Raw genomic sequence first — 24182 nt, forward strand, 5'->3', positions numbered from 1 at the left:
TACAATATAATGGCACTTATATTTGAGTGACATCTGGTAATATCCGTGCTGGAGATGGAATTGTCCTCTGGTTAGAGAAAACCTATTAATTCTATTATCACTTGATTGAGATACAGTTTGATTCTCTTCTTTTATGCATAGCAGTTTGCTAAGCAGACTGCTTGAACTCTGTTCTGGAGGTTTTTTTGTTAGCAGCATTCTCTGGAAATAGTTAATTGCTTGAATCAGTGAGGGGAACAGAAGATGCCCCTATTGCTGTTTTTTTAGGGCTGATTGTAATCACCCATTAATAGCAAACACCTGCATTTTGTTTGTTTTTCCATTATTGTTTGCAAAAAACACAAACTATTTAATCTAGAGAAAGAGGTGGCTGTGGGATGAAAAAAAAAACCAGTCTTCGAAATTCATCCAGACCTACTTTTCAGTAACACCAGGCAATTTCATTCTGAATAGTTATGCTTGGCTTTTGTTCTTTCTTGCATTCATCTTCTGATTTTTCCAGTGCCAAAGAAGAAACCAAAGGCATGAATTTTGCATTATTTCAAGGAATTAGAAAATCATAATGGGGGAAGGGCCACTTAGGCCTCCCTATTTGGGGTAGGAATTCAAATTAAAACTTCTCTACCAGATGGCTCACTTTCATACAAGCAGATGGAATGAATGGGAACTCTCTGGATAATTGGCTTCACTATCAAACTGCTTCTTACTGTTAAGTTTTTTTTCCCACCTAACATTTAATCAGCATCTGGTTTTCCATGACTTTAATTCATTATTTCATGTCCTGCAATCTGAAAGAGAAAAAGTTTTCACTTACTGCTGACATACTTTCAAATATTTGAAAGGAGATATCTTATGCTGGCTCACCTCCATTTCTCAAGGTTAAGCATGTATAGTTCCTTCAATTTTACTTCATAGGAGTTAATTTTAGTCCCCTTTTAATCCTCTTTGTGCTTTTATGAACCTGTTTCTGTTTATCTGAAGCCTTTTTAAAATGTGGTAACCAGAACTGAACACAATATTTAAGGTGGGTAGGCCAACATTGCAGAATGAAGTGGAGCTTTGATTGTTATTACTTGGAAACTACTTTAGTAAATGCAACCTAAAACTGCATTTACTTTTTACTTTTTGGTGGCCTGCATATTTGGTGGCCTAGTGCATATTAAGGGGCATGCATAAGTGTACCATCATGCCTACCGTCCCTGTCCTATTGTCCCCATTTATTCGTACCTATTTCCTGTATTCTTACTCATGTTTATACTTATATCTATTACCTTGTAAGTGATTGACAAATCAAATAAATAAATAAAATAAATATTCATATTTGGATTACAATCAATTATCACTCCAGTAAATACTAATACCAAGCAGGTATTCAACATTCTATAGCTATGCTTCTTAAACTTAAATAAATTGTTTCCTAATTTAATATGCATTAAGTTTCATATTCTTATTTTTAGTCATTTCTTTAAACTATCAAGATTATTTTGAATTTATTTCTGTGTTTTAGGGCATTATTTCCCAGTTTTGTGCAATTTTGATCAGCATCTCTTCATCATCCCTTAATAAATAAAAATATAATACAGGGCCCAAGATTAGTCTTACAATGTATGTCTTTCTATTTTTGTGAGATATCATTGATGAGCACTCTTCGAGCCATCTGTGTATTTAATTGCCATGTCACCCAAACTGTGGTTTACTAGTTTGTTAATTAAATGTAGTACTATGTTGCTGAAATAAAAGTAAATTAACTCTACAGTATTCCCAAAACCACTTATGAATTTACCCAATAAAAGTGAGAATTTCTTACTTTTATAAGAAAAATATGTAATTATCACACTGTTCTAAAAATGCGCACAGATTCATTATTTTATTGACTACTTTAAACTCTGCTGTATTAGTGTCAGAATGACTTTTATGTAATCCTTTCCCTCCTTCTTGAAGGAGCAAAACATGCTCTTTTCCAACCATGTAACACTTCACCTGTACTCCAACATCTCTCAAAGGCCAGACCCTCAGCAAGTTCCTTTAATATCCTAGGATGCAATTCATCTGGTCCTGGAGATTTAATGCAAAGTAACAAATAATGCCAAATATGCTTTCATCAGTCTCATACCTCGGTCCTGCCTTCTTCATTCTGTTCTTTACAATTTTCTGGGTCAAAATATGCCTTCTTGCTGGAGAAGATGGAGACAAATGAGCAACTGGTCTGTTGATTATCTTTTTTCTTATCATGGCTAAAGAAACACATATTTTTTTTTGTTCTCAGACTTCTTCATTCAGCTCAGCATGTTCTGAGTTTTAGCTTTCCTAACACACTTTCTTGAGTTCCACACTATTAGAATTGTTTGCAGTTGTTCTTTGAATACATCCTCTTTTTAGGAACATCTGTTCATTTTGTGCTTCTTTTCCCATTAATTTCTCTTACAGTGGAATTCTACTTATAATTTATTTGAGTGTGTTAAAATCTATTTTGTTCTTTCGTACCTAGTGGCTACAGGAAAAGAGGGTGGTCTGAAAGATACTGATTTAACTGCCTAAACTAGAATAGCCATGGTGTCCATGAATGGGGATTTTGTGTGTTTGTGCATGTGTGCATGTGTTATATGTGCATGTTCCTAAAGTGACCAATAGAAGCTTGACTGATTCCATACATTAAAGATCACCTGGTTGTGCCCATAAGAGAATGATTGGTGAAGTATGGCATATGTATATGTGGCCAAAAAATATATCACGATTTAATGGAAAGTACAGCTTAAATACCAAAACTGTTAAGGAAAATTGAACGTTGCCTGAAATAGGGACTGGGGATCAAATGCAGACCGTGTCATGATGACCAAGCAGTAACAAAGTTGTCAGAGCTTATTTGTATTGCAGTTACATAAAGGGGGAAAGGCCCTACCGCTTAATGCATCTTATGGAAGTAATTCATTAGAAGAAATGAAGAAAAATAAAGAAAAACTCCATAACCATGCAACAGCTGTGGATATAATGCCAATGGACTTAATTTGAAGCGAACAATTTGAGTCCCTCAATTGGGCTACTAATTGAAATTGGCACTGCTGTGCACTATTGCTTTATTCTAAATTAACACAGAAATTCCCAACTGAACTGTAATCTTGCAAGATCCTAGCCCTGTTATTTGCTTGCGCCAGAGATATTTACCATTATTCACTTTGCTTATTTCAACTTCTGCCAAACATTTAAACTACAAACAGAAATTAAACCCAATAGCCAAGAAAACAAATGAATCGGACTATTTGTGTATTTACCATATTTAACATGTACATATGTTGTGCTTTATAGAAAGCTGGAATTTCTATTGAAGCAGTAATCTAATTTAAAACACCCCTGCATATAAGGGAAAGGACTGGAAAATGCAGGGGAAGATTATGTGTTTATTTCAGTTACATCAACTTGCCTTGATAAGGCTTCTTTCAGAACCCAATAACTTCCAGATGAGTTGGATACCAATTCCTACAATTTATCAGCAGAGGACAGAAACTAGTTTTAACCTACAGTATCTGAAGGTTTCAGATTATAACAGATTGAATAAAATATAGCAATTAGAGACTCTGCAAATGCTGAAAATGGATTTAAACAGAAGAGAGTACATACCATGAACCCAAAAACAGCAGAAGAGAAGAACAGAAAGAAAAAGATGGGATGGGAAAAAAGACAAAACAAAAACCATCCACATCAGTGCCAATCCTTAGGGATTACTGGATAATCTGCCTTCTTATCCACCTGAATTAGTTCATGATTCCAGACAATACAGCCTCTTTTTTCTGGCTGTTGCTAAAATGATGTCTTCGTAGTGCAAATTAGGAAAGAAGGATAGGAACTTGATTTGGCACCATGAACATATTATTGTCCGTTATTTACTGAAGCAAGTTTTACTCGTTCCTTCAAACCGAAAAGACTTGAGGAGATTTGAAGCTCAATAAAAAAGCAAAATGTTTTTATCTTAGATAGCAAAATAAACCTCGAACAGTCTCCCCCCCCCCTCCCCTTGGCATTGTTTGCACATTTCCCATTTTAAGGATGGAAATCATGTACTTGAAAATAGTGTTTTAAAAATCTTAAGCACTTTTGGAGTTGGCCAAACATTGTACATCAAAAGCTAGGTCAGTAGAAGACTTCCAGATGTACAGTAAATAAATTTTTTAATTAACTGGGTTCCTTCCGGAGCTTCTCCATGCACCAGCATCACTGCTGACCTAGTGATAGAATGTATTCTCTTCATTGTCAAATATAGAATATTCTTCAGTATTTAATATGTGAAGTCCATGGTTATTATGCTCTTTGGCTTGCTGTTACTCTCTTTCTCACTTTTCTTCCTGAAAATCAAGCTTCAGCTGAAAGGTTTTGCTACGAGAAGCTCAATGTTGAAGGCACTGAGCGTGGGAACTGTGGGCATGAGGGAAACCGCTGGGTGCCCTGTATCAAGCAGTGAGTAATCTGAGATTTCTCCTTTTTCCATAATATCCTTTCCCATAGTGTGCTGAATCAAACCACACAGAGGGAAATCACTAGAATGCCATGACCAATAAGTTGAAGCAGGAGCCAGTCTTTTTAAAAGTATGTTATGTTTCTCTCCTCCCATTCCAATTAGGGATGTATTGTGTGGATATCTTCTCTGTGCCAATGCGACAGGATCTCCACGTATTGGTGAACTACTAGGCGAGATCACAACAATGACATTCTATCACCAGAAGAGATATATTGATTGCCGGTAAGTCTTGCACTCTAAGACCCAACTTCTTCATTCATGCCAACTTGCTGAAGAATTGGAGAGATGAATATAGGAATGTTATGGGCTGCAGAGTGATCCCCTCCCACCATAGAATAAGTTTCCGAATAATTTTGGGGAATGTCTGCCTGCCAGCCACAATCCCGAAGGCGCAGAATCACGGATTCCTTAAGGTGTATAATGTAATGCAATCTAATGAAGGGGGCTATGAAAATGAAGTGCCTATTGTCCTTTCTTCCTCAAACTTTTCACCATTGTCGACATGAACAAAGATATTTTAAAGAGCATTGGAATATTCCTTCACTCAATGGAGCTTTTTTTCCCCACCCAGGGGTGGCCATGTGCAACTGGTGGATGGCACAGATCTGAGCTACATAGAAGACGGGACACCCTGTGGGCCCAACATGTTGTGTCTTGATCACAAATGCCTTCCCGTCTCTGCCTTTAATTTCAGTATCTGCCCAGGCAGCTGGGGTGGCCAGATCTGCTTTGACCATGGGGTAAACATTCTAAATAAAATAAGTTGTGTTTTCTGTTTCTATTATATAATATTGCAAAAAAAAAAAGAAAGAAAGAAAGAAAGAAAGAAGGAAAGAATGAAATGTATCATTTAGCAACTATCTTGCCAAGCATGATCTATATTAATGCCAATATTGTGCCATCTGCACTTTTTTTCTTGGCTTTATTTACTTGCTGATTAAATATTAAAGATAAAATAGGAACATTCAAAATAAGAGCATGTCTTTCTTAAATATTCCTGAAGTGTATTTATTAATTAAATTTGTTAGCCCACCATCTTGCACAAGTTGGCAAGTAATGATGGGTCGTAGAGAAAGCTGATTATGATTTAATAATTACATATGGTTAACATGACCTACTTACAGTGTTATGGGATGCCAACAAAAAAAGGATTATTGCATTGAGGAACAGGCATTCTTCAGCATTATTAAATAATATAGACTTATTGTGGGAATTTCTACTTTTCTCTTGAAAGCTTCATTTTTGTCAATTCATTGTGTAATGGTATCCACTGAAGAAAAAAAAACATAGCTCAAGTAAGCACATAACAAATTTCTGGAAAAAGATCGTTGGAATGGCTTTGAGGAGTCCCACAAAAAGCATCTTGCTTAATTACAGGTCTGCAGCAATGAGGGCCAGTGCATCTGCTATTCAGACTGGACAGGAAAAGATTGCAGTGTCTATGATCCTATCCCAGATCCTAAGCCTACTGGGGAAACAGAAAAATACAAGGGTAAGTTTGTAGGAAAGAACTTCTTTGCAGACAGCCCAGAACAGTCACTTAAGTAAGTAATCAAAAAGGTTTCTTGCAGAAACCTTATTCTACCTGAAAGCCAGGGGTGGGATTCTACCAGTTTGCACCTATTTCCTAGAACCGGTTGTTAACATTCTAAGCAGTTCGGAGAACTGATTGTTAGAAGAAATTACTGGCCTAATCCTGTAAGGAAGGCAGGAAGGAAACATTCTGGTGTTGCTTACAGAAACTGCCTCTCCGTTAACCCTTATTACATTCTTGGCAGGACTAGACTTCCTGTCTCAGGAACGTCTCTGGAGTTTTTCCCCCCTCCTTTGCTGGTACTTTGCTTGTGTGGAGTGACCATTTAAAGTTACAATGGCACTGAAAAAAGTGACTTATGACCATATTTCACACTTACGACTGCATCCCCACAGTTATGATGAGAGGCCAGGTGAGGAGATGCATGCCTAGATGTGAAGGATATTGAGTTGGCCACACCCAGCCAATAACATGACCACCAAGCCATGTCCACACAGTCACATGACCACCAAGCCACACCCACCACCTAAGCCACAGAACCGGTTGTTAAAAATTTTGAATCCCACCCCAGCTGAAAGCCCTTCAGCCATTTTCCATTTTGGATCAACTCCTGTGTGCACTTTATTTGTCCTGGTATTTCCTGATTTTTCTGAGAAAAGGAGTGAGGAATGCAAGAATCTTCCAGGACTGGAGAAACTTCAATATACTGTATATTGCAAGGTGAATGATGTGGCAATCTACTGTTGAAATAGCCTTCTTTTCTCCCTTTTTTACTTCTTGGAATCTATTCTAATATTCTTCTTTTCCTATTTAAAAATAAACCCTTTTTCTGATTTCCAGAAGTTTTATATGATGTGTTATTGTAATTATTGAAATATTCCTGTTGTACAGCTGGGTTCTGCCCATTGTGCATGCATATCAAGAACACACATAATTGTAACACAATTCATTTTTGTCTCTTTCTCCACAGGTCCCAGTGGTACCAACATCATTATTGGTTCAATTGCTGGAGCCATCTTGGTGGCTGCTATTGTTCTTGGTGGCACTGGATGGGGATTTAAGTAAGCAGCGTCAATATGCACATATTGTGCTTCTCAAATCGTTGTGCCCTTGGGCTAGATTGCTTTGAGGTTTTCCTCTCTATTGCATGTATTACAGGTGCCTTTTGCAGTGGCATTTATTTGAGGGAATTGAGCCAAGGTATGGCCCATCCATCCCCAACTTAGTTTTGGGCTGAAGGGGAGGATCCTCTTTAGGGTGGAGTCATACAAGTATTCCACAGGTAGTCCTTGACTTACAATTGTTCACTTAATGACCGTTTGAAGTTACAATGGGCTTTCCCAGAGCTACTTATGACCCATTTTAAAGTTACAAAGCTGCACTCATCCCTGCGGTCATGTGATTGCAGTTTTTAGTGCATCATAATCGATTCACCTTTGTAATTGTTTGCACCGTCCCACAATCATATGATCATGATTTCTGACATTTTTTTTTGCTGGTTTCCTGCTGTTTTTTTTTTGCTGGGATTTACTTCTGGTTTCCAGCAAAAAAAAAAAAAAGCCAGTTGAGGAAAATGGATTTGTTTAGTGACAGCCACATTTACTTAATGATTGCAGTGTTCATCTAATGACCAATACAAAAAGAGTAGCAAAAATCAAATCTGGTCATATAATGCCTTAAGTTACTAATGCAATGAGTTATGGCTGAAATTCCAGACTCAATTACAGTTGTAAGTCAAGGACTACCTGTACTAAAGGTGCCATGCAACAAAAACGGTATTTGCAAGCTTGTTTCCATGATGCAAAACCTTATGATAGTACAGCAAAAGCATGGATATTTTTGAGCTAGCTATGTCTGACTACATGCCTGGACTGGAAACAAGGAGCAGACTTGGATGATGGATTGAATCTTTACTGCATTTTAAGTTGAAGCTGGTATTAAGAATCACTGGAAGGAACCATCAGTGAATAGAGAGGGGTGGCAAAGGAAGATGTATGAAAATGAGATGTTGGTCATCATGCAAGTTAGATGTTGGTCAATAGTCTGAATCCATTTCAGCAAAATAAGAATTGGCTATTGTAGAAAAATGTGACAAGTTGAGCTATAGGTCTGAAAAAGGTGAAGAGAGACAGAAGGTGTACAGTATGATGGAGACACAAACTAATATTTAATTCTATTTCCAGGCATGTAATGTGCTTGATAGACAAACCAAAGACACCCCCCTCTTGTGGTGAAATCCATATTTAACGTATCTGAGAATAGAAGTGGAGAAAATACAAAAATGGTTTTTGCTTAAATGTGGTATATTTTAGTTATTATCACAAGATGTTATATTGCAGGGATGTCAAACTCAAGGCCTATGGACCAGATCCGGCCCACAGTGTGCTTAGATCTGGACTACAAGGCCAACCTGGAAACAGCAAAGATCAGCTTACAGTGCCTCTGCCAGAGAAAGTGGAGGTCAAGAGGGCCAGGTGTGGCCTTCTCAGGCTCTGTTTTTGGCTAAAATGGCCTCCTGCAGTCCTCTGCCAGTGAAAATGGAGCTTGTGGGGGCACACCCCCCAGCTTGGCATTTGCTGGCAGAGGACTGCAGGAGGCTGTTGCGGCCGAAAACTGGGCCTCAATGAGTGACATCGAGCTGGCCATGCCCACCATAGCCACACCCACCCCAGTCACGCCCCCGGCCCCCTGAGGTCAAACACAGTCCTGATAGGGCCCTCAATGAAATCGAGTTTGACACCCCTGTTATATTGGAACAAAAGTGTGACCAAAAGTGTTCAGAAGTGTGATATATTAAAATTGCATTGTAGTATTTTCCACTAATGAAAATAATATATGGTAAGTTTTAGGATACTTCCTAGTGGGATTGGAGAGAGCAACAATAAACTGAACTGGAAGAATTTTATAGTGATCTACTCGCAAGGATTGCCTGATATTGTTGTAATTTTGTCATACAGTTTCTTCTCCTCTTAAGATGCTATCTTGCTGGTCCCCCAACAGTTAAAGCAGAATTTCTCTTTCTTTCTCATCTTGAACATAATAAGAGAAATAATAACTGGAAGGGGACTACAAAGTGTTCTCATTACTTCCCCCTGCCCCCCAGACAAACACACGCTAGTTTCCTAGATATTAATGTTGCTGGTTTATGAAAGTTCAGCCAGAATGTTTCCTATTTCTTGTTGTATGTATAATTGGTTTTTGATTTTTTGGTTTTTTTGCCTTGGGTAAAAGTGCCATTTGGTTTATAGTTCATGCAGTTTGGTTAAGACTGTTGGCTTAGTGAGGGGAAGAACTATTTGGCAGGAGAAATTCAGATTGGGAAAGAAAAGCAGGGCTAAGACAGAAATCGAGGGACTTGCAGACCGACTGGGGGTAGCTATTGTTCCTCTCTGATTCACACCAGGCTTCCTGTTATGTTTTGCATGGATTGACAATTGCATGAAAGAAGGAGCGCCTGACCTGGGGTTGCACGAATCAGATACGATGATGATGGGGACATTGGCATGGAGGTGGAGTGGGGAACAACACTCCTTAAATATATATTCCATCCCCCAAAGCAGCTTTGTAAAATCCAGTCTTAAACTACACTTCCACTATTCTCAGCTTATTGGTAGGAGATAATATGAGAGTCATCCAATCCAATAGAGAGTTATCTAATATATCTATATATCTATATCTATATCTATATCTATATCTACATCTACATCTATCTATCTCTGTCTATCTATCTATATCTATCTATCTATCTATCTATCTATCTATCTATCTATCTATCTATCTATCTATCTATCTATCTATCTATTAATGCATAAGAAGTGGGAGAAGCTGCTTTGGGTATTCTGCTCATAACAAAAGCTTGAGGTACATTCTATAAAGTTAATTGTATCCCACTTGGACCCCCCCACCCAAGATCTCTTGCTGTCCTGCAGAGTTTATTGCTGATATGATATGTTGTATGGGTTTGTCTGTTTGCACTATTGCACTGGGGGTGGGGGTAAGGATATAAATTTTGCAGCACCACTGTTTGGGAGGCTGGAAGGAAGGAGACGTTTGAGGACAGAAGATGAGGAAAGCACCTTCAAACTGTAGACAATCACTTTGGTTTCTGAGGTCTAATAGTTCTGGAATCACAAACAACTTTTCTTGCTTCCCGAATCACATGAGCTCCAGGCATTTGGAATGTTGTTTTGGTTGCAAAATTTGAGTTCTTTCGTCATTGATTTATTTTTACCATCTGTTGGGAAAGGTGATACAAGGAACGAAAAAAGTAGCAGAGGGAACTTAATGGAAGGGTAAGGAAAATGGAGGACATCTGCCCTGCAGAAAATCCCTTTTCCCTGGCAGCTTCTTCTACATTCCCTCTAGATCTACGTGTGGTATTCTTGGTGTGCAATTACAAGTAAACTTTCTTTAATACAAGCAAACAACACTGACATGTAGTGTTTCCAGAAGAAATGCAGGCTGACACAGACTAAGAAGGTGAGGCTCACTTGCCTTGGAGAATGTGCTGCAGGGGAGAGTGAAATGAAGGTGCTCTTCTTTGCGATATATCCAGCCTCCCTTTAAGTTCTGACAGGAGCCACACGATCTAACGGAGTTCTCCAAGAATGATGGTAATTGGACCTCTGCACAAAAGTTGTCCTGGATGGTAAGAAGAAATTGCATGTTAGGCTAGTTTGCATTACCAACCATAGCATGTGGCACGAAGACTGGAGGCGGTCAGGCCAAGATGTACAGCTGAAGTTATCCGCTAACCCCTGCTCCCCCTCTCTCTTTCCTTTTCTCTCTTCGGCTTGCAAAGGAACATTCGCAGAGGAAGGTACGACCCAGCTCAGCAGGGCATGTAGCAGCTTCCCCGAGCACATCTCTCCATCACCTACCACCTCCATCCCATCCTCTTCATCGCCTTCTCCCTGCTCTTGCTGCTTGCAGTGATCCTTGGCGCAGAAGGGGCCAGAGCTCTCATGGAGGCCTGTCTCAGCAGAGAGAATTTCGTCTGTGCCGCCAGTTCTCTCCATGCATCCATCCATATCAGCCTTGTTTTCCGTTTCCTCGGTTGCTATCATGAGGGGATGTCTAAGTGAATAAGTAAAATGGCCACAAGTGTTCTGTCCAGGCATCTGATGAACCCCTGGTACTGCTTGCTGGATGATAGGGATGGAGATTAATCTTTCTCCAGATTAAGGCCCAAGTAACAATCTTTTATTTCATGTTATGGGAAAATGAACACAGGATTTTACTATATCATTTTCACGGTGGAATTTTTTTCTCTCAAATAGAAACAGTTTGCAGTGAATTATGTTGATTTTGAGATGCAAAAGATTTCCACATATATCTTCAAGGACCTCTCCATGTATACAATATAATATACACTTAAATTGCCAAAGATAGGGCATGTTTTAATTGGGAAAACACTCATTCTATTATAGAAGAGAGTAGATACAGTGCTGAATTAATAAAGCATCAAGCTATATTATAAAACAGCCTTCTAGAACCTGAAGACTTCAGGAGTGTTTAATATTAATTCTTAGATTTCCCAGCCAGCTGTGGAATCTATAGTTCAACGACGTTAGGAATTTGCCACGTAGGGGAACCCTAAGACAGGTGTTGCAGTCCTGATTTATAATTAATACCCCTGATATATTTGAACGAATCTACTTCTAAGTTGAAATGGATGCAATTGAACCTTCCTAGAGTGCATACATAGACTCACAAATGTTTACTTACATTTCCTGTGTTTTTTAAAGTTCCAAAATATATGTTTCTGTGGTGGTATTTAGAAATTAGGGGTTCCCCACCGCCAGTGAAACACATGCCACACATTTGCAGTTTTGAATGGAAAAGTGGCCAGTAGTGAAAGTATTAATCAGTGTAATAATTCTATGATTACTAAAATAATAACAATAATGATTCTTTTGCATAGTTTTAGTCTGATTTCTGTAGAACAGAAAAGGCCCATTTAATGGCACTAACAATTTCGGCTACTTGTTTTGGTTTATGTACATTCACTGGCTGTAGTTCACCCAATGGGATCTTTATGCGGTGGGGACCAAAATGTTTATATTCTTCATGTGGAAACAGAGCATATAAAGGCCTACTTAAGAAGATAAAACTTCACTTGAATCTAGTGAAACATCACTAGAAGATTGACTAGAACCATTCTGATGTGTCTACATGTAGGGTGATTATATCTTTCTCATTCTAATTAATAAATGCAAATCTTGTTTCTTGCCTTAGGAATATTCCCCTTTCTAAAGTCTAGGGCCTCATTCAAAACTTGGGGAAAACAGTCTGCCCCAGTATATGCTATGCAGCATACACCTGTGCTTTCCTGCTGCTCTCAGTGTATAATGCATTACTTTCTTGAATGTGATTTGATTGCTTGCTTGCTTGGCATTTGTTCTCATTTCATGGTGTTATTCTTCCTTGAAGTTTAAAAGAGCCAGAGTATTGGGGATGCAAAAGAGATTGTCATCTATATTTACTTGCTTTAAACATTAGATACTTATATAATTAAAAATTTTGTGTTACTGACATACTACCAAGTTAGTTTTGCTAGTCATGGATTGTATCATACAGTAAATAAGTGCCTTTCAGTATGGACTAAGTCTTCACAACATAATAAAAGTATTCATGTATTAAAACATAATAAAAGTATTCATGTATCAAAGGTAGATTTTTTAGGAAATAAATACATTTCTTTTAAAAGAAGAAATAGTCATACTGCACATATTTGAATTTTTCCATACATACAATACATACATGCATACATACATATTATGGTATTAAAAGGACACAGCCCTATGAAATACAGAACCTAAGGCTTTCAGAGTTTAAATAAACCTTTTTAATTTTTGCGTTGGAAAGGACTGAAAACTAATTATTCCTTTAATTTTTCATAAGTTAACAAGTTTTCACTATATGATCCTACAACCTCTCCCAAAGTATATTTCAATTGTTCATTCTATAATTGATACTACTAGTAACTCAAAATTCATTCTTCTGCCAAAAAGTAATGATTCAATTTTAAAGATATTTATACTAGTTATATTGGGAGATATGGAATAAATAAATAAAAATCTGGAACCAAGACTTGGATAATTTTGTATCAAGTATATTTAAATGTTAGCTTCAGAAAGTGTTTTTTTAAAATAAGCCAATTTTATTTCCAAATGTATCACCAGTTCCACTGGCTGGTGGAACATCAACTTAGTAATGTCTGTGGATTAAAATAATAATAATGAAAAATGTAGTGACCATAAGCTGATTTTTTTTATATCCTGAGAAATATTTGGCTTTTTGAAGCAAATTTGAGTTAGAAAAAAAGTGATTATTTCTATATTATTTACAACATGCAGTAGTTTTTGTTAATAATTCTGTATAAACAGAGCAAGTAACTTGGTACAAATTTGGTATATATTTTTTCTGACAAAGCTTCACTTAATCAGTGAAGATTTTAATGTAAAAATGAGAAAAAGCTAAAAAAAATTAAATCACTGATAAAACCAGTCAGGCACACCCATCTGATAAGGAATTATACTGATTAATCCCCCCCCTTCAAATGGTACAAGGCTAAATCCCAGCAAAATGTTAAAAATTGATGGTGCAATGGATACAGAGCCCCTAAGATCCAGGCAAGGGCAAAATGCAGCCTATGTGGATCTTTGCCGTCATTCAGCAATCGGCATTCAACTGAAAGAATGTGAGAACAGGCCCTGGTTCTCATTTATTAAAAATAAAGACTTAAGGTTTATTGGATGTCTATTATATTTGTTTAATTTTGCAACTTTACAATTTCTAGAAACTTAAACGTTCTGAAATGGCTGCTATATGTCTGGCCTAATATCTCTGGTAGGAAGAGGAACCAGGTATGTTCTTTCAAAATATAAAATAAAACATGCAGTGTCTATTTTGCTCCTACACTGGGAAAACAGTAGGTTAACTATCACTCACAATATTTGTATTCATAATAAAAGACTGCTTTTGTTGGGTTGGATTATTATAAAGCAGTGGCACAGTTTTGAGGAAGACAACAACCAAGCTTCTAACGATGACATGCAACTTCCAAAACACTATTTTTCATAATCTAAAGCTGTGCTTTTCTCCCCTGGAAACTTTAAGATGAATGGGCTTCAATTTCCAGAATTCGTCAGTTGACCATACTCATTGGGGAACTCTCAAAGTTGAAGTCCACACATGTTAAAGTCTTCGGAGCTAAAAACAACAACACTGATCTACAGCATCAATTCCAGGTTTTGCTTCTGGATTGAGTGAGCTCACAAGGGAATAAGGAAAGGGATATTCATCTGGCTCTTTTAACCATACTAGGGAATCATCACAACAGCCCCATCCTCTCCCCCATCCTCCCCCATGCACCATCGTTCATTCTTCTTAGTACTCTGACCTTAAACAACCCCCTTGCTTCTGTGTTACAGGTCTGGAGGGGCTTAGCCCCAAATCCTAGCTTGATCTTTGTGCTTCTGGGTCAGTATTCTCACCATAGGGTGGAAAAGAAGGTAACAGCACCTTCTTCCTTTTCCTTTTCCTGGCCAGCAAATAATCAACTCCTAATCTACCAAGTCTTCCATTGATTCCTGGATAGACAAAGGCAGGGATGAAGCCCTCCTTTGAAGGGGCACCACGTTGCTCTGCTTCACTGTATGGAAAAAGATCTTCATGAAGGACCTCCGGCTCTTGCCAGATGCACCTTTTCCTCTCCATCCAACATTGTCTGGGGAAAAAGAGAGCCCCAAAACAGCATTTCTTCTACCCGTGCAGGTCTTCATATGTGCCTCACTTTACCAATCCCACCAAGGAATGTGCCATGTTGGAATCACCAAAATACTACACACAACTCAGGGGTATAACAACACTCTTCAGCTTCTGGAAGATGCCATTTGGAAGACATACAAGCCTGTTCCTTCCCATGAAGTAGTTTGAACAAAAGTGGATATTTGGGATATGTTTGGGTTCTGCTAAAATTTTGCTATGATTCCAAATCAGGGAATTGTGCATTCATGTCTAATGCTTAAAACATTACTGGGAGTGAAGAAATGACATGTATTCATCAATTAAATCCAAGCCCCTTCCGTATTTTTGTTCCTAAAAGTTTGAGCTATAAGCTTTCCTATTCATGCTGACTGCACCAAGAGCATGCCATTCTTGTTTAAAGGGAAAATAACAGAAACATGATGATAGTATGCTAAGGTAGTACTCTAAATAGACCAGACTTATTACCTTTGCCCTCTACCCCCACTTCCAAAGGTTATATTTTCTGTTTTGAATGTGATGGCTGTTTTGTTTGCACTATTGCAAACCAGTGTTGGGCCAACCAATGTTAGGAATAGTGACTTCTTGGTCGGGGATTGAGGGTGGAGCTAATATCACAAGTTTCGTAAGTGTATCAGAGCCCTTCTCCAAAAGTGAGAATGGACAGTTTTGATTTATTTATGGTTGATCTATTCCATCTCACCCCCCATTTTATTTCTTTTGTTTTAAACTTTTTTTTTCATCAGCACGAATGGAGAGGAATTATGTCAGCTTCTGAGTTCCAAAAACTGAAATCCATGGATTTATTTTTTTTCTTTGTAGAGATTTGCAAAAGCCATTATATAAGCTATGTACTTTTTATGTTTAGGTACACAATATACCATCCTTAGAAGTGGAGTGACTAATCAACCAGAAGCCAATCTTTCATAAAATTGTAATTTTAAAGACTACTCCCCCCCCCAAAAAAATATCCTTATTCTCTATCCCTCTGGTATACCAGAAAATGTCTGTATTCTAGGAAGCAGCTTTAAAATTCATTTTCAGTCTTTCAGAGCAATTAGATGTATATATGGGAAATAACCCCATGCTAAACCAAACACGAAATAACTCAGAGAATGGCGTAAGAAGAAATGTTAATAGCAATGGGTAAATTTTAAAAAAGAGGTGGAGAATTCTATCTCCCACACAACATGTACCTGGTCATTCTTCTTTTTAAGTGTTGTGTGTGATAAGATTTCTTTTAGTAAATTATCTTAATAATGCCAAGTAATACTAGTAATGTTTCAGTACAGTAAGAAAAATGGCTAGGAGGCCATAACTCAATAGCACAGCAGGTTTTTGCGGGCAGGTATTTTAAAGCTTTTGAGAAACAAGGAAAACCAGATGGGTTATAAGAATTTTGTGGCCTTTCCCCCCTTTGTAAGAGAAAGCCCGCCATACTGAATGGATGGTGCAATTCATGGACCAGCTATTCAACTTAAAACCAGCCCATCTCAGAAGGTGCTAAGTCTTTTTCATGTAGAGATTTTAAACCAAAAATTTGAAGTATCCTTTGGCTCATAATAGATCTCTTATACTAGCAGAGGACAGGATCGGATGATATTTCATCTCAGGTCTAAACTTTTCTCCCTAAATGAAGGCTATTCTGCCATCACCATGAAAAGTTGCTAATGGCCTTATCAAAGAGTTTTTTCCCCCCCAAGGACAGGTTGCAGGAAAGTTCCCAGAAAGCAGATTCTACATAGGGAAGAGTTACATATGCATTTAGCTGCAAACAGTAAACTGGGATTAAATTCAGATTGTTTAATTTCAGCTTTAAGCAATGACAATAATTACAAATCAAGAAAGAACTGCTCAACTGTCACATCTATTTTGTAAAACAACTACTGCTTGCATTCTGCTAGGGTTCACACACATACACACACAAACACACACACACAGACACACACACGACCCTGGGGCACACTTCTACGTGGAATAGCTTCTAGAACTACACCTTGCTGCTTTTTTGTGCCTTTTCAAAATTTGAAGTAATGATCAGTGGTGGTATTCAACCGATAGCAAGGATTTGGCATGGGTTGCCGAACTGGTAGTAACTTCTGGCTGGCCACGCCCCTGTCCTGGTGGACCCTCCGCTCCCCACCCAGTCAGTCCTTATTGTGCATACGCAACATTGCGTGCATGCCCGAGGTTTCTGATTGCATTCTTCCCTGCTCAGTCACTTCTTAAGCTTTCCCCCCACTGACAATCAGCTGTTCCTATGATCAACTGTCCCAGGATTCCCCTCTTACTACTTCACCCAGGAGGCTTGCCTGAGGCCCAGGAAGGCAAAAAATGGAGGGGGGCGCAGCAACCCCCTGCCCCATTTTTCCTTCCTGGGCCCCAGGGAAGCTTCCTGGGAGAAAAAAATGCCCCGTGAGGCTTCCGTGAGGCCCAGAAGGCCCCAAAACAGAGCATGTGGGGGAGTGCTGCATGCCCCCTCCGGGCTCCATTTTTTTTCCTTCTTGAGCCCCAGGAAAGCCTTCTGGGAGCAAAAACGCTCCCCCTAAGAGGCTTCTCTGAGGCCCAGGGGCCCCCAAAACAGAGCTCGGGGGTGCTGCATGCCCGCTCCAGGCCCCATTTTTTTTCCTTCCTGAGCCTCAGGAAAGCCTTCTGGGAACAAAAATGCCCCCCAGAAGGCTTCCCTGAGGTCCAGGAGGCCCCAAAAACAGGGGGGAGGGGAGATTTGCTGGAAAAAAGCCACATCCACCCAGTCACATGGCCACACCCACCTAGCCACGCCCACCTAGCCACGCCCACAAAACTGGTAGTACAAAACTTTGAATCCCACCTTTGGACTGTATCCTCTGCCCTCAGTGCCACCGAAGCAGAATTTCCACCTTCAATGAGTCCTGTCAATTGTTTGCCTTCTTCCAGTGAAGAAGCATGTCCACATTGATAATTTAAACAGTAATACAAGAGGGAGGATTCTTTGAAAATTTCATCCTTTCAGTTTCTCAGGAGCAGGTGAAAAGTTATAATAAAGTGAGTCTCAGTTCTCAGAAAATTGGGAAATGACTTAAAATTTTCTCAACATATAACATGAATAGATATAGGTTCAGAACTGCTCTAATTAATAATAATAATAATAATAATAATAATAATAATAATAATAATAATAATAATAATAATAATAATAATAATAATAATAATAATATAATCCCAGATAAGCTCTTGGAGATTTGATTATGATAACCATGCTTGGTCCAAGATGTTTCCTGAGGAAAATTGTGAAGTTTTGTGCAAATTACCATTTGCAAGCATTGATCTTGCCTGAAAATGTGGGTCTTATCTAAGCATCTGATAATGCTCCAATCCAATTCTGCAAGGAAATTCTCTGCAAGCTTCTCATTTGGCAGGATCCCTAACATGATATTTATTTGTTTGTTTATTCCCCTGTGTTTAATAAGGAAAGAATAAAACGGAGAAGTAATGGCATATTAGCATGCAAGGTATATAATATGTTGCTTTCCATTTGATAACAATAAAAAATGAAATTCTAGACTGGTCAAGGAATAGGATTGGGATGGAATTTATCCACTTCAAATTTGCACCTCCCAACTTGGAATACAAAATGGTATGCAGTGATACATCAAAATCTGCACTTTTCCAAAAATCTGTAATAGCTTGTAAGTTGAACAATTGTGTTCATGTTAAATGTATCAGGAGAAAGAGCACATTGAGTGAAACAGGAAAAATAACTCTGTTACAGAAATAAGACACAGCAAACAACAGTGGAAAAAATAGGAAGTGAATCAAATCAAAATTACTCTTCCTGACTATAATGTTCATTATATTATCTTAACTGTACCATTTCACATTACTGGTAGCTATTCATATGAGTGAAAACTTTTCTAGAAATAATATTTGGATATGAGGAATTCACAGGTGCAAGATAACACATACTTTTTGGTGTTCTGCTATAGTTCTTTAGAGTCTTCATTCATATGAATCCCTCTCAATGAGATGCTGGAAAATTTGATAATACACATATTTTAGAGGAATTTCAAAGGAGAGGAAAGAAATGGTGTAAATTCAAAGAACTGCTTTTTAAGTTGATCTTTTAAAGTTATTTTCTGTATAAAGAAATTTATAAGTACCGATAGTATTTGTATGTTTTTTGAGACGGGACAACTTTATATTTGGGAGACTAGATACATTAGATTGGAGAAATAAGGGAAAATAAATGATCTTTTTATTCAATAATTCTTTACAATTAGACTAAGGACCCCATGAAAATGAAGAAGTTTCAATGATTGTTTACATTTTCAACTTGCTTGATTCCAACAGGAGTTCCCTTCTGTGTGGAAAGCTATCTAATGTATTACCTATCAAGTTCTCCAGTCCTAGGCAGATTAGTCCTTTATTGTTCAGTCATGTGATTTCATTACTGAGCATCTTGCCCTTGTCACAATGAATTATAGCCATCCCTTATTTTTCCTTTCCTTTCCTTTCCTTTCCTTTCCTTTCCTTTCCTTTCCTTTCCTTTCCTTTCCTTTCCTTTTCCTTTCCTTTTCCTTTCCCTTTCCTTTTCTTTCCTTTTCCTTTCCCTTTCCTTTCCTTTCCTTTCCTTTCCCTTTCCTTTTCCTTTCCTTTCCTTTTCCTTTCCTTTCCCTTTCCTTTTTCTTTCCTTTTCCTTTCCCTTTCCTTTCCCTTTCCTTTTTCTTTCCTTTTCCTTTCCTTTCCCTTTCCTTTCCCTTTCCTTTTTCTTTCCTTTTCCTTTCCTTTTCCTTTCTCTTTCCTTTCCTTGCATAGTGGACTGACACTACTAGGGTATTCCACATGAATATCATTTCATTTTTTGAAATGAATGAATGAATGAATGAATTAATTAATGTCCTCCCTTTTCAAAAAATAAAATGATATTTATGTATTAAATGACCTTTATTCTTCTTACAAATAACTTAAGATGATGAATATATTCCTGAGGGAGACTAAAATTCAGTAGTTCAAATCCTGTCTTAAATACATGAAACAAGCTTCAATTGATAAGAAATAAATTGTATCTAGTAGTACATTTCTGTCAGCAAAATAGACACAATTAATCATTTTCCTAATCTGAGAGTAGCTGCCAGGCATCTCTGCAAATGGAAATTGGATCGGAAATTCTCACTCAATAAGCAGAAGTTCAGTTGCACAATGTTGGATTCATTCATTCATTCATTCATAGCTAATAGCTGGTCATAGTGAAAACGTTATTTTCAGACAAAAAAAAGCAATGTATTTCATTTCATGCTTTCTCAACCATTTGTCTGAACTGCTCTTTCTATTCCCCTTCTTTTTATTTGAGCATCACAGTATACTAAGTCTCCTGGGCAGGTAAGAACCAAATGGAGTACACTGCAACCTTTCTTACCTTCCTATTTTTGCTGCAAGTCTTTTCTTCCTCCCTTATCCTTAAGATTACGGCTAGAGAAATGATTTGGGGATGTGTAATTTCTTTTGGCTCCAGTGAGGACAGGCAGTTGGCAAACTGAAATTTGAAACAGGTAAGGTAATTTTCTTATGACATCACAGGTTGTTCATTTCAGAAAAATCAAGTTTTTACATAATCCAGAAAGTGTGGTGACTTTAACCCCATTTGAGTAATATAACTTAAGGGTGACAGTAGCTGCCTTTGCAGTATGTGCACATACTGCTGTGAATGTAACTGTGTGTCTCTGTTTGCAGTCAGTGTGATGAATGTATGCAAACTCTGCAGTCTTGGTGCAATGGGCAACCAGAATCTTTTCTTTTTCTTTTTAACATTCACACAGTAGCAAGGATCAAGGCTCCTAAGACTTCATAGCAAATCAGTGAAGAAGAGTGAGGCAACATTGCAACAAAGAGCACAACTATAGAAGAAGCTTACATTATAACATGCTCACTTTGGATTTGGCCATCTCCTAGCACTTTGGTTTGTGGGAACCTAGAACTCAGAATGTTATCGCTCATGGATTGTGTGTGTATATATATATATATATATACATATATATATAGGCTGTCTTCCCAGAGACTTGTCTATGTATTGTAATGTGCCCAAAGACTAATTCAAATGCCACTTCTGGGCATTGTTGTAGAAATATCTTGTACTTTCACTGCACCTGCTTCATGCTGAAGACTGAGCAAGGAACACTTCTTGGTCTTTGGTTTGGGCAAATAGCAACAGCTGAATGCTAGGCCTTCTTGTTTTGTGTTTCCTGCTAAGCCACATACATATCTACCTACCAATATTTGCTAAAATGAAAATATTCATTTAGATTGTCTCCTGACCCTGGAATCCTGGTCATCAGCACAATAAGGGCCAATATTTTAAATTTCTACAAAATTCTGCAAATCCTAGTGTCTACTATAAGAAAAAAAATAGTAAAACACATCCAACTGCCATGTCTTAAGAATAAATAATAAAGATTCACCTTTATTTGAAACTTATTGTCACTGTCTGCAACTGTTGTTTTGCAAAGCATAAAATATTTTATCCTACTCCATTGGTGAATTGAAAGACTTTCACCTGTCTTATGGTATATGGTGCTGTTGTAAAAGTTATTGTGCTTATTTGCCAGTCCCTATTTGGCCTCCACTGCCTCTGTTCTGCCTTACTACGTAAGGATGATGTACTGACTTTGGAATGTTAGAGAGCCAGAGTGTTAGAGCCAGAGTGGGACTAATGGGCGTCATCTAATGCTTTGCGAGCAACTGGCCAGTTAAGCTGGAGTTGAGATATCCATTTGTCTAGTGACTGGATGTTAGGCTTTTCACGAGGAAGCTCAGGTATGGGCACAAAGTCTTGTCCCGACGCCACTTTAAAGGGGGTGAACCCGATACTACTATGGACAGAATTGTTGTATGCCACCTCAGCAAACGGCAATAAGTCAGCCCAATTATCCTGTTGATAATTTATGTAACATCTGAGGTATTGTTCTAGCACAGCGTTAGTTCTCTCACAGGCCCCATTGGTTTGGGGATGGTGGGCAGAGCTTAAGCCCTGGGCAGAGCCAATCAACTTCAGGAACTCCTTCCAAAAGTTCGAGGTGAATTGAACCCCTCGGTCAGAAATTATACGTTCAGGGACACCATGCAGCCTATAAACGTGCAGTATGAACAGTTTAGCCAACGATTTTGCAGAAGGAATCTTAGAGCAAGGTATGAAATGCGCTTGTTTGGAAAACAAATTGGTTACTATCCAAATAACCGTGTTTCCGGTACTCTCGGGTAACTCTACTATAAAGTCCATGGAGATTTCCATCCAAGGAGCTGTTGGCCTGGCCACATTTTGTAACAGACCTGCTGGCTTGCTTCTTCTTTTGCACTCTAGTGACCACTGGGGCAGCCAGTTGTTTGGTAGAAACAATCGGCCGTATCACTTCCTGGCGAACACTGTTGTACTGAGGCAGTCTAGATAAAGCATCCACCATAAAATTCCTCCCCCCCGGAATGTACTTTAGTGAGAAATTGAACCTTTTAAAATACTGGGCCCACCGAACTTGCTTAGGAGACAGTTTCCAAGGCGTTTTTAAGGCCTCCAAGTTCTTGTGGTCAGTCCATACCTCGAACGGGTGTTTCGCTCCTTCCAAGAAATGTCTCCATGTCAGTAGAGCCCAGCAAACTGCAAAAGCTTCCTTTTCCCAGACAGCCCATCTTCTTTCGGTTTCAGTCAGTTTACGGGAGGTGTAGGCGCAGGGTTGCAGAGTTCCCTTTTCATTGATTTGAAGTAAGACCGCCCCAACTGCCACATCACTCGTGATCGGCTTGGATCACGAACGGGGCATCCATGTCCGGGTGCTTTAGCACTGGTTCTGCAGCGAACAGTCGCTTCAGCTTTTCAAAGGCTGCTTGGCACTCCATGGACCACTCCAGCGGTTTGCTGGGCTTCGGTTTCGCCTCCCCTTTGGTTTTCAAGAGATTGGTGATAGGCATTGCTATCTTAGCAAAGGACGGGATGAATTGTTGGTAGAAGTTGGCAAATCCTAAAAAGCTTTGAAGTTGTTTTCGGGTGCGTGGGGGGGCCCACTCCAACACCGCCCGCACCTTCCCTGGATCCATTTCGATACCCTCGTGCAAAATGCGATACCCCAAATAGTCGATTTTCTCTTGATGGAATTCACATTTGGACAGTTTAGCATACAATTTGGCGGCTCGCAGTTTCTGTAGCACTGAACGCACCAGTCTCACATGTTCATCCCGAGTCTCTGTGTAGATAAGGATGTCATCAAGGTAAACCAAAAACCCCTTGTATAAATGTTCATGTAGCACTTGATTTGCATGAATATGGCTGGGGCCCCCTGTAGGCCAAAAGGAAGAACATTGAACTGGAAACAACCCATCAGGCAATTAAAAGCGGTCTTCCACTCATCCCCTTCTTTAATTCGGATTCGATAATATGCTTCTCTCAGGTCCAATTTCATGAAAATTTTCCCTTTAGCCAGGTGGGCTAACATGTCCTTCATCAGGGGGAGGGGGTACACGTTTTCCATGGAAATTGCATTCAGGTTTCTATAGTCCACTACCAAACGCTTGGAGCCATCTTTCTTTTCACGGAACAACACTGGGGCCGCTACCCGAGGTCTAGCGGGTTGGATGAAACCACGTTTCAATTTTTTATCAATAAACGATCTCAGCTCTTCCAATTCCCGTGGTGTCATCGAATATAGCTTCGGTTTCGGGAGCGTCACCCCCGGCAGGATTTCAATACTACAATCTGTTGACTGATGAGGAGGGAGCTCATCTGAAGCCTTTTCGCTGAACACTTTGTTAGTTATAACATTGATACCAAATATGGTTTGGGTGAATAAATATATGAAACTTAGATATCATGGTTTAAGTGCTTATCACTTTAAGCACAATGTTGCAGGCAATTAGCCCATTAAGGGTGCGGTTAGAAGTTACAATATAAGGAAGCATTAGAAGCTGGAAAGCTTACTGTGAATAACTGTGAATACTGTTTGTACTGTGCCTGTGACCGAGATGATCCTGTCTGCTACTGTTTGCTGATTTACTGCGGAATTCAACTGTTCTACTGTTTGAGCGTCTTGCTGAATATCCAGCGTTTGTTTCTCTGGAGAGAGCACCGGAGGAGGAGAAGATATCTTTATCGGCTGATAAAGATATTGTAAGGACTCTTAACTTGGACTGTAATAGTGAGTCTTACTGGATGGAAATATAGTGAATGACAAATGGACTGAATGACAATGCTTTAAACTCTAAATGGATTAAAAACTATTTAAACTACAAACAGTGTTTGTGTTCAGTGTGTGTATACTCTGGGGCCCTTCCACTCTCGTTTGGCTGCCTGGCTTGACTACTGCTGCAATACTCTGCTAGGGGTTTATCCCCAAACACTAACATTGGTTA

At 38.8% G+C, this 24182-nt stretch overlaps 1 protein-coding gene and 1 long non-coding RNA gene across 15 annotated transcripts in view; one reads left to right on the forward strand and one right to left on the reverse strand.

Moving 5' to 3' along the window:
- The window catches only part of ADAM11 (ADAM metallopeptidase domain 11), a 106289-nt gene extending 85026 nt beyond the window's left edge, over positions 1-21263 (forward strand). For 2 of the 14 annotated variants that reach the window (XM_026688478.2, XM_087947084.1), the window contains exons 21-26: positions 4350-4449; positions 4613-4732; positions 5082-5250; positions 5888-6002; positions 7015-7105; positions 10846-12759. In XM_026688478.2, the coding sequence (XP_026544263.1) occupies positions 4350-4449; positions 4613-4732; positions 5082-5250; positions 5888-6002; positions 7015-7105; positions 10846-10891 (641 nt within the window). In that variant the 3' untranslated portion in view covers positions 10892-12759. Of the gene's footprint in view, positions 1-4349; positions 4450-4612; positions 4733-5081; positions 5251-5887; positions 6003-7014; positions 7106-10290; positions 12760-14479; positions 15138-20608 lie in introns of those variants that run through there. The other 12 variants (XR_015745938.1, XM_087947086.1, XR_015745937.1 and 9 more) reach the window with 12 other exon arrangements.
- Positions 1141-1998, reverse strand: LOC148128964 (uncharacterized). The gene is made up of 2 exons (XR_015745939.1): positions 1911-1998; positions 1141-1257 (listed from the first exon to the last, which is right to left on the reverse strand). It is a non-coding gene; the product is annotated as an uncharacterized LOC148128964 (long non-coding RNA).
- Positions 21264-24182: the final 2919 nt, after the last annotated feature.

The sequence above is a fragment of the Notechis scutatus genome, chromosome Z (genome assembly GCF_049901735.1).
Source record: "Notechis scutatus isolate UNSWTSFEM ecotype Mainland chromosome Z, rNotScu1.2, whole genome shotgun sequence".
NCBI lineage: Eukaryota > Metazoa > Chordata > Lepidosauria > Squamata > Elapidae > Notechis > Notechis scutatus.